This window comes from Vulpes lagopus, chromosome 23 (assembly GCF_018345385.1).
Source record: "Vulpes lagopus strain Blue_001 chromosome 23, ASM1834538v1, whole genome shotgun sequence".
NCBI classification, from domain to species: Eukaryota; Metazoa; Chordata; class Mammalia; order Carnivora; family Canidae; genus Vulpes; species Vulpes lagopus.
The window spans coordinates 46290807-46306199 of NC_054846.1; the positions used below are offsets into that span (position 1 = coordinate 46290807).

Here is a 15393-nt window from a genome sequence, read left to right on the forward strand (position 1 = left end):
ATAATCATGAAATTATATTACCGTGTACTGAAGTGTACTTGAAGGGTGAATCCAGTTAGACAACCTCAGATCGGCAGCCCCCGGGGATTCAGTCAGTTAAGCAACCAAGCAATTCTTTCTGTGGGCTCAGGCCCCGACTCAGGTTGTAAGATCCAGTCCTGAAGTGGGGCTCTGCACTCAGTGGGGAGTCAGCTTGGGCTTCCCTCTCCCTCTGCCCTCCTGCTCCTTCTCTCTCTCTCTCTATCTCAAATAAAAATAACCCTCTCCCCATTATAGAACATATAACAATATATAAAAATTCCTTTTAGTAAAATGTTAAAAGATGGTGTTTAAAACCATTTAGGAAGAAAATGGATTTAAGCACAATCGGTATAATAGCTTGGTGTTGCTGCTTGGGTTTTCCCACATCTACTTTCCCCCATGTGGATAGTTGCACATTCATTTCCTTTCAGGAACTGTCTTTCTCTTTCTTGTGTGCAATATCCGTGGGGTTATCCATCCAAGTTTCGAATCCTCTTCCCTGGGCCAAGTGACGCTCATGAGATTCAGGCTAACCAGGCTCTATTTTTAACTTCCTGTAGGAGACCAGAAGGGAGCACCCTAAATGATGGCTCTCTGACACAAAGATTATTTTGAGAAACTGAAGACAAAAGAGAATCTCTGAAGGAGAGTATAAATTCCCATTTACAAAGAAGGGGGATTTATCATAATAGAGAAGAGTTATTTTCCTTTCTGTAACATAGTTCTTATGTATCTTTTTTTTTTTTTAGAACTTTCTGGTTATTTATTTATTTATTTTTAAAATATTTTTTATTTTTATTTTATTTTATTTTAATTAATTAATTTATTTATTTATTTTATGATAGTCACACACAGAGAGAGAGAGAGAGGCAGAGACATAGGCAGAGGGAGAAGCAGGCTCCATGCACCGGGAGCCTGATGTGGGATTCGATCCCAGGTCTCCAGGATCGCGCCCTGGGCCAAAGGCAGGCGCTAAACCGCTGCGCCACCCAGGGTTCCCCCCTTATGTATCTTTTTATTAGAACTTTCTTTTTTTTCTTAGAACTTTCATGGGAACATTATATTTATTGAAGACATTATTTATTTATTTTAAAAGGTTTTATTTATTTATTCATGAGAGACACAAAGAGAGAGAGAAGCAGAGATAAAGGCAAAGGGAGAACGAGGCTCCATGCCGGGAGCCTGACACGGCAGTCGATCCCAGGACTCCAGGATCGCGCCCTGGGCCAAAGGCAGACGCTACACCGCTGACCCCCCAGGGATCCCCTATTTATTTATATTTAAAACATTAGTTGATCACATATGGAAGCCAATACTAAGGATGTAAGATGTGTCATTGTCAGTGTTAGAGCCTGTGTGTGAAAGTACCACGGAGGTGCCTGTGGTACCTTCCCGTAAACATAGGCCAAAGGTTCAAGGGAAATATGTCAAAGCCCTGGGCAGAGTGGGAGGGATGGAGAACTGTCTTGCTCCAAAGTCCCAGGGACACAGGCTGAGACAAGTGGCAGAGGGCCCTGGGTCCCTGAGTAACGAAGGTGAACTGAGGCCCAAATGGTTCTCCTGAGGATGTTGGCAAAGGCAACCTAGGTGGCTCCAAGCTGGCAATCACGGGAAAGGGACCCCGAACACACATACTCACAGTCCTTAGAATGCGGGAGAAAGTGATTTTATTGCTGTGAACAGGTGCAAGGAAGCTTGGCCAAAGTTGCAAGAGGAAAACCATGGGGCCTGGGCCGTTCTTGGCCCTCTGCCCTATTGCCTTCCTTCCAATCACACAGAGCTCCCAATCTGAAAAGCATCCAGTGTCTGCTGTCCCTTACTCTCGTCTCACATCTTGGCCCTTTACTTATTTCTTCTATGGGAACCATGGGAATCAACAAAGGAAAGAGAAAGCAGAGACATCAAGAGAGAGCCTGGCCCAGGGGGAGGGACCGCGATGGCCACCTTGGTCTTAACCGAAGTGTGTAGGACCCAGGGGGACGGTGTCGTCTAAGTGGACTGGAAGCAGAAGATCGGCAGGGTAGCCTGGCTGCGAGTTGTTACAGGCAACAATGTAGAACTGGTTCTGGTACGTAGTACGGTAGGTGCACTGGGGCCGGCTCCCAGTGAGAAGGCAGTAGGTCATGTTCACCCGCCCTGCACTCTGGTGGCAGTTTCCCAGGCCATTCTTACAGGTCCTGTTGGGCTGTCGACAGGTAGCAACCACGTTTTGGAAGTCCTCTTGCAGAAAGGTGTTTTCCCCCTTACATGTGTTAGGGCGATAATTGATCTGAGGCATTTCAGTGCTGCATCGCACCGGACCCGCTCTGACGTGCTCGGTGATAAACCACTGAACGGCGGTGACGCCTGGAGGCCGAGCAGCAGCTGGAGGCACCAGCCCCCATGATCCCAGCAGCAGCAGCAGGAGCAGTGGCCACGGCCCCGGGAGACGCAGCATCATCCCTCTGGGCAGGAGGAGGGAGGAAAATGAGGGAATCACAGTGGTCAGAGCTATAGGAACAAAATGATCCTTCCCGGCCATTAGGTGCTTATTGTGCCTTTAAGGGTTCCTTGGTCCTTTCTTGATCTTTATTTTATTTCATTCTTTTTTATGCTTTTATTCTTGGTTTCAGAGTGAGCGAGACAGAGAGTCAGAGAGCACCCGATGGGGTGGGGGCCGAGGGGGGCTGAGAGGTGCACTCGCCTCCGAGCAGTACCCCACAGCGGGGCTCTGATGGGCTGGGGCTCAGGACCCGCAGAGGCAGGCGCTCTCCCGGGGCTCCCTGGAGGTCACTGGGGGTCACCAGCTGGTGGTCGTCACCTCACCTGCCCACCGCCTTGAGTGTCCGGGTCCCGGGGTCCTGAGCCCTGCGAGGAGGAACAGGAGATAGGAGGACTGCGCCCCCTGCAAACCCCGGTCCCCTCCCCATCCTGTCCCCGAGGGAGTGACCCTGGGCCCGGCCTCCCTCCCGAGGCCCTGTCCTCCCCCCGGCCGCCCTAGGCCCCAGGTCCCATCCCGCCCGGGCCGCGGCTGCCCTCCTACCAGGTGTCCTTTGAGGCTCCGGCTGTCGCCCAGGCCTCGTGTGCTGCCCCAGACTCTGAGGTCGAGCCTGCTCCCTACCCCGGGGAGGCCTAAGTACCCCGGGGACCCACGCACTTCCTGGGCGGGCCAGGCCTTCCTTCCCCTTTTGCAGTTGCAGGGCCGTGGCCTTGACCTCAGGCTCCAGCACCAGGCCCGCCCAGGACCTTGATGCCACGGTGGCCACGGCCCTGGACCTGGGGTGCGGTGGGGGCCCCCGGCACAGGTTACCCCCCTGCTCGGGGTCCTGGGCCACGGCCCGGGCTGCCCGGCCTCAGGAGCTCATGACCGAGCGACAGGGACCGTCACACAAACAGGCACATCGCAGGGTCAGGACTGAGCTGGGCCGCAGGGAGGAGCGCTGGGCGCAGGGACAGAGGACAAAAAGTGAGTGTGTGCTCGGCTGGCTCTCACGTCTCCTCCTCTATAGCCACACGGGTTAGGGCAGGTGTCCCCCTCCGCACGTCCGCAGTTGCCAGGACCCCAAGCCCCCTGCAGAGGAGCACCCCATCAGACGCCCCCCCCGGGCCCGGCGGGACCCCCCAGCCCAGGCCTCCCATCAGAATTGCCTAGGAATCTGTCAAGGATGCCAGGAAACAGAGTCTGTGGGGAGCGGGCCGGGGCGTGCCCGGGTGTGCTCAGCTCCACGGGGGGCTGATCCCCATTCCCAGTGAAGAGCCCACGTCCCCACCCTGGGTGCCCCCCAGCACCCACGTCCTCAGGACTGGGGTTTAGCCACTTGGCACTTTGTGCTCCTTCAGGTGGTGAATTCTGGTCTTGCTGCCCCAGGACAGCGCAGGACAGAGAGTGCAAGACCCCAAGGGAGCGGCCCCCTCCCGGCCAGGTCTCTTCCATGATCTCAGGTCTCACAAGTGCAGGGGAGGGAAGGCCTCTGCCTCCTCCCTCCAGGCCGTCCCTGCGCCTCCATAGAGAAGCAAAGCCCAGACCAAGGAGAGGAAAGCGGGCACATTTGTTTGAGAGAAAGACAGAGCCAGGGCCGGGAGGTGGGGGGGGGGGGGCGGGGTGTGGGGGGCAGAGGGAGAGGGAGAAGCAGACTCCTTGCTGAGCAGGGAACCCTTCTCGGGGCTTCATCCCAAGACCCTGAGATCAGGACTCGAGCTGAAGGCAGATGTTTAAGGCATGGAGCCACCCAAGCAGCCCTCCTGTGGCTCAGGGAAACCACGGCTTCATGTCCCCCGTTACGTGCTGAATTGTCTGCCCCCACAGCTCAGGCATAGACCCCCACATTCTCAGAAGTGTGATCGGTTCTCAAATGTGACTGTACTTGAGTTAGGACTTCTGAAGGAGTGATTGAGTTGAAATGAGGCCCTCAGTGTGGACCCCAATGCCAGGTGACTGCTGAGCGTGTAAGAGGAGGAAAGGTGAACCACAGAGAAGTATCGGGGTGCACAGGGGCAGAGAAGATCCACAGGGGCACAGCAGCAGGGCAGCCTTCTTCAACTGTGGAAGGAGGCCACAGCAGAACCCGAACCTCCAGAGCTTTGATGTTGCACTTGTGGCCTCCAGAACTGTGAGAAAATAAACTTCTGTGGTGTGAGCCACTCAGTCTGTGGTATCTTGTCGCAACCTTAGCCAACGGATGGACCCTGTCCCCAGTTCTTCCAGTCCTCTTGAATTAAGTCTTTTATTTCTTGAATCGGTGCTCAGTGGGCCACCTTTTTTTGCCCCCACCCCCCACCCCCGACACGACTCCTCCCATCACAGGTCGGGACTGGAGCGGTGGAGCTCGCTGTTATCGAGGGTACAGGGGAAAGCTCCACGCTCTCCTTGTTCATCCCAGGAATGGGAACAGGTGGATGAGACTCTTTTTTCATGCCAAGGTTCCAGAGTTTGGGACATCCTCACCCCCTCAATACTAAAAACCAAATGCTTGGCCAAGAGGATGTAAGGAACAGAGCCATCCTATGTCCATGGGTCTGAAGACTCAGGATTATTGAGCTGTCAGTGCTCCCCAAATTGATCTATACAGTCACCTCAATCCTAATCAAAACCCCTGGGGGTTGAGCTGATTCTAAAATTCATACGGAATGCCAAAAGAACTATTTTTCTAATATTTTATTTTCATGTAGTCTCTATATCCAAGGCAGGGCTCGAAATCACAACCCCAGGGTTAGGAGTCACATGCTCCACCCCCTGAGCCAACCAAGGGCCCCCAGAATCGCCAAAACGACTTCTCTTTTATTATTTTAAAGGTTTTTTTTAGTTTTTCATGAGAGACACACAGAGACAGGCAGAGACACAGGCAGAGGGAGCAGCAGGCTCCATGAACAGAGCCCGACGCGGGATTTGACTCCGGGTCCCCAGGATCACGCCCTGGGCCGAAGGCAGATGCGAAACAGCTGAGCCACCCAGGCTGCCAGAACACATTGTTTGGAGAGAATATACAGAGATCTCATGTAAATTTTGTGGTTTGTAAGTTAAATTGTTAGTATTTAATACTTTTAAAATATCCTGGTGTTACTTTCTCATGACTGCTATTCATTGTTGTCATCACCTATATATTTGTTGTTAAGGCATCTTGTTTCATAGGAGTAGAAATGCTGACTTATTTCAGGCATCCTTGGGTGATGTCCCCTTTCCTCTTCCTCTCATTATCCCCCTTCTTCCCTTGTCCCTTTTGATTTAAGTAGTTTGATGGGAAGAGCCATAAAATTTACCTCCTCTTTACTCTGCAGCTGTCAGGTACAGTGTCACCTGTCTTACCTCCATTCGCTCCAGTGAGGCTGGCGCCCCTTTCTCTGCCCCAGTAATTAAATGCTTTTGTACAAACGTGTACCTATTTCTTTTTTTTTTATGTGTACCTTTTAAAAATATTAATTTGAATTTTCAAAAGTTACTTTATAACTATGCATTTCTTTATATGATTTCTTGATTAAAAGACCCCCCAGGTAGACCACAAGGTTAGTAGGGACTGTGGAGTTTTTCTCCCTTCATTGTTGTAGTCTAGCATGCTGATTATTTTATTTTTTATTTATTTTATTTCATTTAAAAGGAATTTTTAGAGTTTTTAAATGAGATATTTGTGAAAACTTATGAGAGGCCTGAATAGACCACTGTGAAATATAACTCCAGGAAACCCGAATATGCTACCACAAACTAGGCCATTATATTTGGTTTTCACCTTGTTTGGCTGTTTTTCTTTTCATGTTGAGAGAGAGTGAGAGCAAGAGCCTGTGTGAGCAAGGGGAGGGGTAGTGGGAAGAGGGAGAGGGAGACAAAGAATCCCAAACAGGTTCCAGGCTCAGCAGAGAGCTGGCTGTGAGGCTGGATCTCATGACCGTGACATTATGACGCGAGCTGAATTTTAGGCTCCTCACCGACTGAGCCACCCAGGTGCCCCATGCCACTGCATTTGGAAGCAGCTTTTCCCAACTGAGACAAACAGTCAGTATTCCTCTTCCATAAACTGAGCATCGATAGGGAACAACTGGATTGACACTGATCTCTTGTGAGTCTGGTTAGTATAAGTCGTCACCTCCCGGTCTCTGCTCAAGCCCAGGTGCAGTTCAAAATCGCAAAGCTGTAGAGCTGCTCTTGGAACATGATGGCCAACCTGGATTCCTTGGCTACTCATTAAGGCCAAACATTCAGGACAAGGAACACGGCCACCTCGCTGGAAATGCTGTTACCTGGGTCTTTTCTCTACCTGTTTCAACACGGGAGTCATTCAATCATGCAGGAGGCTGAAGACACGAGGGACTCTAATATTTAGTATTTCTCCTCCCCGTACCTGCTTGAGGCGTAATTATCTGAAGTGAAGATTTATCTTTCTCTGCATCTCTCTTGCCCATTTAGCAAACAGAATTCTCAGCAGTTACTTACTTGTGTCCTCAACATTTCCTTCTGCGATTTACTTCCTGTTTTTTTCCCACAAAATGTAAATTATAAGATCCGTTCTTGAAGAAGCTTACAGTTTTTATTTTCTTAATTTAAATGCAATTAATTAATGTATAAAGTATTACTAGTTTCAGATGTAGAGGTCGGTGAATCATCGGTCTCCTATAAGAGCCTGTGCTCATTACATCGTGGGGCCTCCTTAATGTCCATCACCCAGTTACCCCATCCTGCCCCCCACCTGCCCGCCGGCGACCCTCAGGAAGGTTATGTTCTAAAGTCCTTTATCCCACTCTACGTCTCTGCCTAGTGAAAATGATTATTATCAGATAAGCTCATTCCTGCTCACGTAATTTATTATTCCCAGGAAACATAACGCCTTAACCTGCCTAAAATCCCTGCATTTTCTTAGAAACACTTTTAACGAATGTGTCCATAACACAGACCTTAAGCCTACATTCTGCACAAATCATATGCAAATATAATCAATATCATGCAGCCTGTAAGACCAACACTAATCACACACACCTAACGTAGATCAATGTCCTACACGTCGGAATGATGGAATTCATGGAGGGAAGGGAAGACTATTCCATTTGGGTGGAGTAAGGAGAGTCACTCTCAGGAAACTCCTTGGTTCAGTAAAGAGAGAAGCCATGGGAGCTTAATCTTTTTTTTTTAATGTGTAAGTTTTTTTTTTTAAAGATTTTATTTATTTATTCATAGAGACACACACACACACACACACACACACAGAGGCAGAGACACAGGCAGAGGGAGAAGCAGGCTCCATGCAGGGAGCCGGACATGGGACTCAACCCCAGGTCTCCAGGATCACACCCAGGCTGCAGGTGGCGCCAAAACACTGTGCCACAGGGGCTGCCATGGAGCTTAATCTTAACAAAAGGTAAGAGCAAACCAGGTAAAGGAGGGCAGAGGGTACTGGAGGCAGAGAAACCATGCAGGCGGTTCCGACGACGCCACGTGGTGTGCAACTCAGTAGCTGGAAGACATTGGCACATCAACGTAAGGGAACGGGGTGTGAGGGCTGTTGACATAGGCAGGCAGGGGCCACCACTTGGGAAGCACTGGTCACGCTCCTCCACCCTGGGGTGTGGGAGGACTCACTCTTCTCCTATTTTTTGATGTGTACCACCCGGATGTCCTCTATGCCATCAACATACCCGTTCCCGCCACAGTGGAATTCCACGTAGCTGTAGCTGCTGTGCTCTCTGTAGCCCTTTCTGTTCTTCTCCTGGTAGCACCGGAGTATTAGGAAGGGATGCTGGGCCCATATATATACATTTCTATAAGGATCTCTCCACTTCCTGAGGCAAATATGCTCGATTTTGTGCCACAAGGTATAGATGAAGATGTGATCGTTCCTGTCCTCTGGAGCTTCCCTTTCCCTCATGAGATCGTTGCATTTGTAGTCGCTGAACTTCCAGCTTGTGCTCAGATAGTGCTGCTCCATGAACGCCCTCCAGGACAGGTTCTGGCCGTGGACCAGCAGCCCGCAGAGCACAAACAGCAGGGCCAAGAGAGGGCCGAGCATCGGTAGACAGGATGCCATCTCCGCCGCCAGAGCCACCTGCACGCTCACGGGGAGGAGACAAGAGAGCATGATCTCCACCCTGCCCTGAGAGCTGGCTCGCACCTGAGAATCGCTTTGCCTGCCAACGTGGGGCCCAGTGTCACCATTTTCTTCCCAGGCTTGAGACCATAAACCTCATTGTGTGAGAAACTGTACAAAAGCTGAAAATACGCTAGAGCCTGAGTGAGACAAACACAAGACGGTCAACACTTGGTGGAGGTTGTCACGAGAAGTTCACACGTCTCCCGTCCGCCTGCTCTTCCCCCCAAACCGAGGAACCAGTCACCCTCTCGTTAACTCTGCTCTATAGCCCAGATAAACCCTCTAGGAGCATGGCTCTAAGGGAAATTGGTATTTTCAAGCTTCAGAGCTGTGAAGGGGAAAGCATTGTCACCTCTTAAGGAAATGCGGAAGATGGGTGAACACTTGGGTGATAATTCTCGAGCAAGAAGGCTTCGGGTCACTGAAATCCCAGGCTACAGTTACACTGATCTGCAAGACGGTGCTTATCAAATTCTGACTCCTTATCAACTTCCCCAAAGCTTGTGTGAAGCCCGCTGTCACTTCTGACTGTGCACATCCTTCTCAGAGGCCATTTCCCTCAGGGTCATGATTGTAAATCATCTGGATTGGTCGTTAAGAATGGGATCGTAGGGATCCCTGGGTGGCGCAGCGGTTTGGCGCCTGCCTTTGGCCCAGGGCGCGATCCTGGAGACCCGGGATCGAATCCCACATCAGGCTCCCGGTGCATGGAGCCTGCTTCTCCCTCTGCCTGTGTCTCTGCGCCTCTCTCTCTCTCTCTCTGTGACTATCATAAAAAAAAAAAAAAAGAATGGGATCGTATAGGAAATTTGAAATCTTGTTCTAATCAATTAAATGCCAAGCCTGAAATTGCCCTCATGGGAACTCCCCTGGTCACAGTCAGGGCATAGGCTTGTGTGGGAAGGTCTCCCCTATGAGCCCGCTCTCTGTCCTCATTGACCATGAGGAGTACAGCGGGTCCTAGGGCATCTCTAATCGGGATCTCAGCTCTCTGAGCGCCGAGTCCTCCGATGGGCCTCGTAATAGCTGCCTCGCAGACCTGTTTGAGTCTAATGAGACGAGTTCGTGAGAGCACTTCTGAGACTGCTGCTGGGACCCAGGGCTGGCTCCCCCACAAGGTGTCACAGTGCATTTGATTATGGGACCTGAAGCTACTAGGAAAACAGCCAGTGCGAGGACCCTCAGACCCTCTTCTGTCCCCGTAAAAGTAGAAAATGACCTCTCATATGAAAGGGACCCTTCCTGTCCTAAGAAATAAAAGACATTCTTATCACCAGAGACAGGAATACTACTAATTTTCTTACATTACTTTTTAAGTAAGCTTTTTGCCCAAAGTGGGGCTTGAACTCACAACCCTGAGATCAAGAGAAGCATGCTGCACTAACTGAGCAAGCCAGGCACCCACCAGACACAGGGATTCTAAAGCCAGGAAGGCTGTGTAAACAAACTTTCTTTCTTTTTACTAACCTACTAGCTCAGCTCAGATCTGCTTCGGATTCCTCACTGATTAAAATTCTCAAACATTTGTTTTCACTGTCCTGTCAATTCCTAGCAAATGTAACTTCTCATTGTTTAAAATGTCTAAAAACTGTCTGTCTCTGTCATCTCTTTGGGATCACACTGTCACTATTGGGGCTTTATGAGCATATAAGAAAACTTGGGTTTTTTTCTCCTGTTAAATCTGTCTTGTGTGAACTTAATTCTTTGATTAATTTAATTTTAAAAATATTTCATTTCTTTATTTGAGAGAAAGAGAGAGAGAGAGAGAGAGACCATGTGTCGGGGGAGGGGCAGAGGGAGAGGGAGAAGCAGAGTCCTCACTGAGGAAAAAGCCCAATGCATGCTTCAAACCAGGACTCTGTATCACGACCTGAGCTTAAAGCAGGTGCTGAGCCACCTGAGCCATCCAGACATCCCTGTCAACCCAATTCTGAAACTACCTGGAAGAACCTTGAAAGAAAGAAGGAAATTTTTGTCCTCCTCCAGCGTGTCAAGGGCTGTATGAGGCATAGATGTCAAGTCGGCGCACTCACGTTGGTGGCTCGCTCCACCTTGTCTACAGGGCCTCACCAGGATAGAAGACCAGGATTCAAGCTGCCTCAATGTATCATCCTTGGGAAGACTGGGGAGGCAGTGGGCGTAGGGGCGAAGGGGGTGAGGGGACAGATCCCACCAGTGGGATTAATCCTGAGTTGACTTCAGGTCTTTGCTTCTTAGAAATTGGGTCACTTTCCAATCTGAACTCTACAGCCTGCAGGTTCACTGAGGCCCCTTCCATGTCCCCGGGCCTTTCCTCTCAAGCCTCCTCGACACCAACCCCAACTCTGACTCCCCCTGTTCAGATCCAGCACTTACGTGTCACTGGGCAAGGAAATCACTACGTGGATCTGAAGAGTAGAGAGCCAGGAAGTGTGCAGCAGTGAAGAAAGGGGCAGTCGTGAGAGGTGAGCACTGGGACTGATGAGGAGTGTGGTGGGGGCGGGGGCCAGCCTTGCCTGTGAGCCTGCTCCCGTGTCTTCTCATCCAGAGCGCTTGGGTTCACTCTGAGCATAGCCTGGAGCACAGGTGTCCAATATCAAAGACTCACTTCTGGGCACAGAAGAGTGATAAGGCCCTGGGCAGGGTTAACCCTGGAGTTCCCAGGAGACAAGCCTAGATCCATCTCCTAGACTGGCTTCCATAAACACTTGTGGAGAAAATTTCTTGCATGTCTAGGCTATGTTCTACAGGAACTTCAGAGCGGGGAAGAAGAAAAACCCCTCCTCAGGAACTTCGGGGAAGCTAAAAAAAAAAAAAAAAAAAAAAAAAAAAAACAACCCTTGAGTTATGAAATGTGGAATCTTCATCCCGAGGGGCAAGAGCCAAAAGCCCGTAGAACAGCCAAAACAAATTGAAGAGAAGCACAATTGAGAGGTTGATGCCACTTAGGAATATGTTATGGATGAAATACAAAAGTAAAACTAGGGCTGCACACACTCTGTGGCTAGCAGGGGACAGCCCCCCAGCCCATGCCCTCAGGCCGAAGGGTCCACTCATGCCCTTCATGTGGAGACAGTGCAGAGCAGAAGAGGTTCTGAAAGCAGAGTAAGGCTGACCCTGTGGGAGGGAAACGTGCATAGAAAGGGGCCCTGTAGAGGGAAGTGAGCTCTTACGGGGTCATTTCTTTTAAGGTTTTTATTCATTTTTTTCCTGAGAGACACAGAGAGAGAGAGAGGCAGAGACACAGGCAGCGGGAGAAGCAGGCTCCATGCGGGAAGCCCCATGCAGCACTCAGTCCCAGGACCCCAGGGATCATGCCCTGAGCCAAACAAAGGTAGACGCTCAACCACTGAGCCACCCGGGTGTCCCAATGGATCACTTTTCATCTGAGAGACTCCTGTGCCTGGGAAGGCAAATTTTGTTTGCCAATCCTTTTCTCTTCTCACCTGCTTCTGAATTGTCTTCCCCTTTTAAAGCCCTAGACCCCTAACCTTTCCTTCACTCAGCATGGTCCATAAGCCTCAGTTGGCTAGCTGCTACTTAGTCTCAGAGTTCTGTAGGGCTCCTGGATTTATGACATATTAAAAGAGTTTTTGTTCTATTAACTGCCTTTTTATGATGCGGGGAGTGCCTCTTAGCCAAGAACCTAGAATGGTACCGTAAAAATTACTTTTCCTCTCCTGTGCCTAGGACCTAAATGCTTAACCCCAATCAAATTCTTTTTTTTTTCTTTAATATTTATTTATTTGAGAGACAGAGAGCAGGAGACAGGAGCAGAAGAAGGAGCAGACGCCCCATGATCAGGGAGCGAGGAGAGGTTCGATCCCAGGACCGTGAGATCATGACCTGAGTTTAAGGCAGATGCTTCACTGACTGAGCCACCCAGGTGCCCCCAGCCTAATTTTCCACCCCAGTCCTTCAATATCTAAACTCACTCCCTGGTCCCCAAACACCATAACCTCTGTAATATTTCAGAATTTGGGTAAGGCCAAAATGTTCTTAGATCCCAATGCTTTCTCTTTTCTTCATCTATGCTTTCTCGTCATGCAATCCAATAGATCATGGGAGAAATGACTCTAGGGCTACAGTGCATTGTTAACCCTATTCCTATTTATTTATATATATATATTTAAAATTTTACTTATTTGTTCTTGATAGACATAGAGACAGAGAGAAGCAGAGATAAAGGCAAAGGGAGAACGAGGCTCCATGCTGGGAGCCCGACACGGCAGTCGATCCCAGGACTCCAGGATCGCGCCCTGGGCCAAAGGCAGGCGCTACACCGCTGACCCCCCAGGGATCCCCTATTAATTTATATTTAAAACATTAGTTGATCACATATGGAAGCCAATACTAAGGATGTAAGATGTGTCATTGTCAGCGTTAGAGCCTGTGTGTGAAAGTACCACGGAGGTGCCTGTGGTACCTTCCCGTAAACATAGGCCATGGGTTCAAGGGAAATATGTCAAAGCCCTGGGCAGAGTGGGAGGGATGGAGAACTGTCTTGCTCCAAAGTCCCAGGGACACAGGCTGAGACAAGTGGCAGAGGCCCTGGGTCCCTGAGTAACGAAGGTGAACTGAGGCCCAAATGGTTCTCCTGAGGATGTTGGCAAAGGCAACCTAGGTGGCTCCAAGCTGGCAACCACGGGAAAGGGACCCCGAACACACATACTCACAGTCCTTAGAATGCGAGAGAAAGTGATTTTATTGCTGTGAACAGGTGCAAGGAAGCTTGGCCAAAGTTGCAAGAGGAAAACCATGGGGCCTGGGCCGTTCTTGGCCCTCTGCCCTATTGCCTTCCTTCCAATCACACAGAGCTCCCAATCTGAAAAGCATCCAGTGTCTGCTGTCCCTTACTCTCGTCTCACATCTTGGCCCTTTACTTATTTCTTCTATGGGAACCATGGGAATCAACAAAGGAAAGAGAAAGCAGAGACATCAAGAGAGAGCCTGGCCCAGGGGGAGGGACCGCGATGGCCACCTTGGTCTTAACCGAAGTGTGTAGGACCCAGGGGGACGGTGTCGTCTAAGTGGACTGGAAGCAGAAGATTGGGAGGGTAGCCTGGCTGCGAGTTGTTACAGGCAACAATGTAGAACTGGTTCTGGTACGTAGTACGGTAGGTGCACTGGGGCCGGCTCCCAGTGAGAAGGCAGTAGGTCATGTTCACCCGCCCTGCGCTCTGGTGGCAGTTTCCCAGGCCATTCTTACAGGCCCTGTTGGGCTGTCGACAGGTAGCAACCACGTTTTGGAAGTTCTCTTGCAGAAAGGTGTTTTCCCCCTTACATGTGTTAGGGCGATAATTGATCTGAGGCATTTCAGTGCTGCATCGCACCCGATCCTCTCTGACGTGCTGGATCTGAAACCACTGAACGGCGGTGAAGCCTGGAGGCTGAGCAGCAGCTGGAGGCACCAGCCCCCATGATCCCAGCAGCAGCAGCAGGAGCAGCGGCCACGGCCCCGGGAGACGCAGCATCATCCCTCTGGGCAGGAGGAGGGAGGAAAATGAGGGAATCACAGTGGTCAGAGCTATAGGAACAAAATGATCCTTCCCGGCCATTAGGTGCTTATTGTGCCTTTAAGGTTTCCTTGGTCCTTTCTTGATCTTTATTTTATTTCATTCTTTATTATGCTTTTAGTCTTGTTTTCTTTATTTTTGTTGCTTTATTTTGGTAAATTTATTTTTTATTGGGGTTCAATTTGCCAACATATAGCATAACACCCAGTGCTCATCCCATCAAGTGCCCGCCTCAGTGCCCGTCACCCAGCCACCCTGTCCCCCCGGCCACCTCCCCTTCCCCCACCCCTAGTTCATTTCCCAGAGTTAGGAATCTCCTATGGTCTGTCTCCCTTTCTGATATTTCCCACTCATTTTCTCTCCTTTCCCCTTTATTCCCTGTCACTATTTTTTATATTCCCCAAATGAATGAGACCATGTTTGTCCTTCTCCGATTGACTTAGTTCACTCAGCAGAATACCCTCCAGGTCCATCCACGTCGAAGCAAATGGTGGGTATTTGTCGTTTCTAATGGCTGAGCAACATCCCACTGTATACAGAGACCACAGCTTCTCTATCCATCATCTGTCTGTGGACACCGAGCTTTTATTCTTGGTTTTAGAGCGAGCGAGACGGTGGGTCAGAGAACACCTGAGGGGTCCAGGCCGAGGGGGGCTGAGAGGCGCACTCACCTCCGACCGGGGTCCCACCGTGGGGCTCCCCCAGGCCCGGGCTCAGGCTCCCGCAGAGGCAGGTGCTCTCCCGGGGCTCCCCGGGGGTCACCGGAGGTCACCGGCTGGTGGTCGTTACCTCACCTGCCCACTGCCTTGAGTGTACGGGTCCGGAGGGCCTGAGGCCCGCGTGAGGAGGAACAGGAGGTAGGAGGACTGTGCCCCCCGCAGACCCCGGTCCCCTCCCCGTCCTGTCCCCGAGGGACTGACCCTGGACCCGACCTCCCTCCCAAGGCCCTGTCCTCCCGCCGTCCGCCCTGGGCCCCGTGTCCCCTCCCGCCCGGGCCGCAGCCGCCCTCCTACCAGGTGTCCTGTGAGGCTCTGGCTGTCACCCAGGCCGCACGCAGCCCCAGACTCCGAGGTCGAGCCTGCACCCCACCCCGGGGAGGCCTAAGTACCCCGGGGACCCACGCACTTCCTGGGCGGGCCAGGCCTTCCTTCCCCTTCTGCAGCTTCAGGGCCGCGGCCTTGACCTTAGGCTCCAGCACCAGACCCGCCGTGGGACCTTGACGCCACGGTGGCCACGGCCCTGGACCTGGGGTGTGGTGGGGGCCCCCGGCACGGGTTACCCCCTTACCCCCACTCAGGGTCCCCCAGCCTCAGGAGCTCATGACCGAG

The 15393-nt window shown here is 51.1% G+C and overlaps 3 protein-coding genes across 6 annotated transcripts; all 3 read right to left on the reverse strand.

Annotated features, from left to right (window-relative positions):
- Window positions 1-1671: 1671 nt before the first annotated feature.
- On the reverse strand, window positions 1672-3108 carry LOC121481283 (ribonuclease 8-like). The gene is made up of 3 exons (XM_041738554.1): window positions 3044-3108; window positions 2827-2868; window positions 1672-2465 (listed from the first exon to the last, which is right to left on the reverse strand). Exon 3 carries the CDS (start codon window positions 2459-2461, stop codon window positions 1973-1975), a length of 489 nt encoding a protein of 162 aa, XP_041594488.1. The 5' UTR covers window positions 2462-2465; window positions 2827-2868; window positions 3044-3108; the 3' UTR covers window positions 1672-1972.
- Window positions 3109-7699: 4591 nt separating this feature from the next.
- EDDM3B (epididymal protein 3B) lies at window positions 7700-11175 on the reverse strand. Of its 3 annotated transcripts, XM_041738731.1 has the most exons (3): window positions 10926-11175; window positions 8119-8525; window positions 7700-7937 (listed from the first exon to the last, which is right to left on the reverse strand). In XM_041738731.1, exons 2-3 carry the CDS (start codon window positions 8505-8507, stop codon window positions 7931-7933), a joined length of 396 nt encoding a protein of 131 aa, XP_041594665.1. In that variant the 5' UTR covers window positions 8508-8525; window positions 10926-11175; the 3' UTR covers window positions 7700-7930. The 3 variants fall into 3 exon arrangements, with proteins under 3 accessions (XP_041594665.1, XP_041594664.1, XP_041594663.1); XM_041738730.1 differs by having other exon boundaries at window positions 7700-8532; window positions 10926-11172; XM_041738729.1 differs by having other exon boundaries at window positions 7700-8525; window positions 10926-11167.
- A 2061-nt stretch (window positions 11176-13236) lies between these two features.
- Window positions 13237-15176, reverse strand: LOC121481314 (ribonuclease K6-like). 2 transcript variants are annotated; one of them, XM_041738608.1, is made up of 2 exons: window positions 15079-15176; window positions 13237-14030 (listed from the first exon to the last, which is right to left on the reverse strand). In XM_041738608.1, the coding sequence occupies exon 2, from the start codon at window positions 14024-14026 to the stop codon at window positions 13538-13540; it is 489 nt and encodes a 162-aa protein (XP_041594542.1). In that variant the 5' UTR covers window positions 14027-14030; window positions 15079-15176; the 3' UTR covers window positions 13237-13537. The 2 variants fall into 2 exon arrangements, with proteins under 2 accessions (XP_041594542.1, XP_041594541.1); XM_041738607.1 differs by lacking the exon at window positions 15079-15176 and having other exon boundaries at window positions 13237-14107.
- Window positions 15177-15393: the final 217 nt, after the last annotated feature.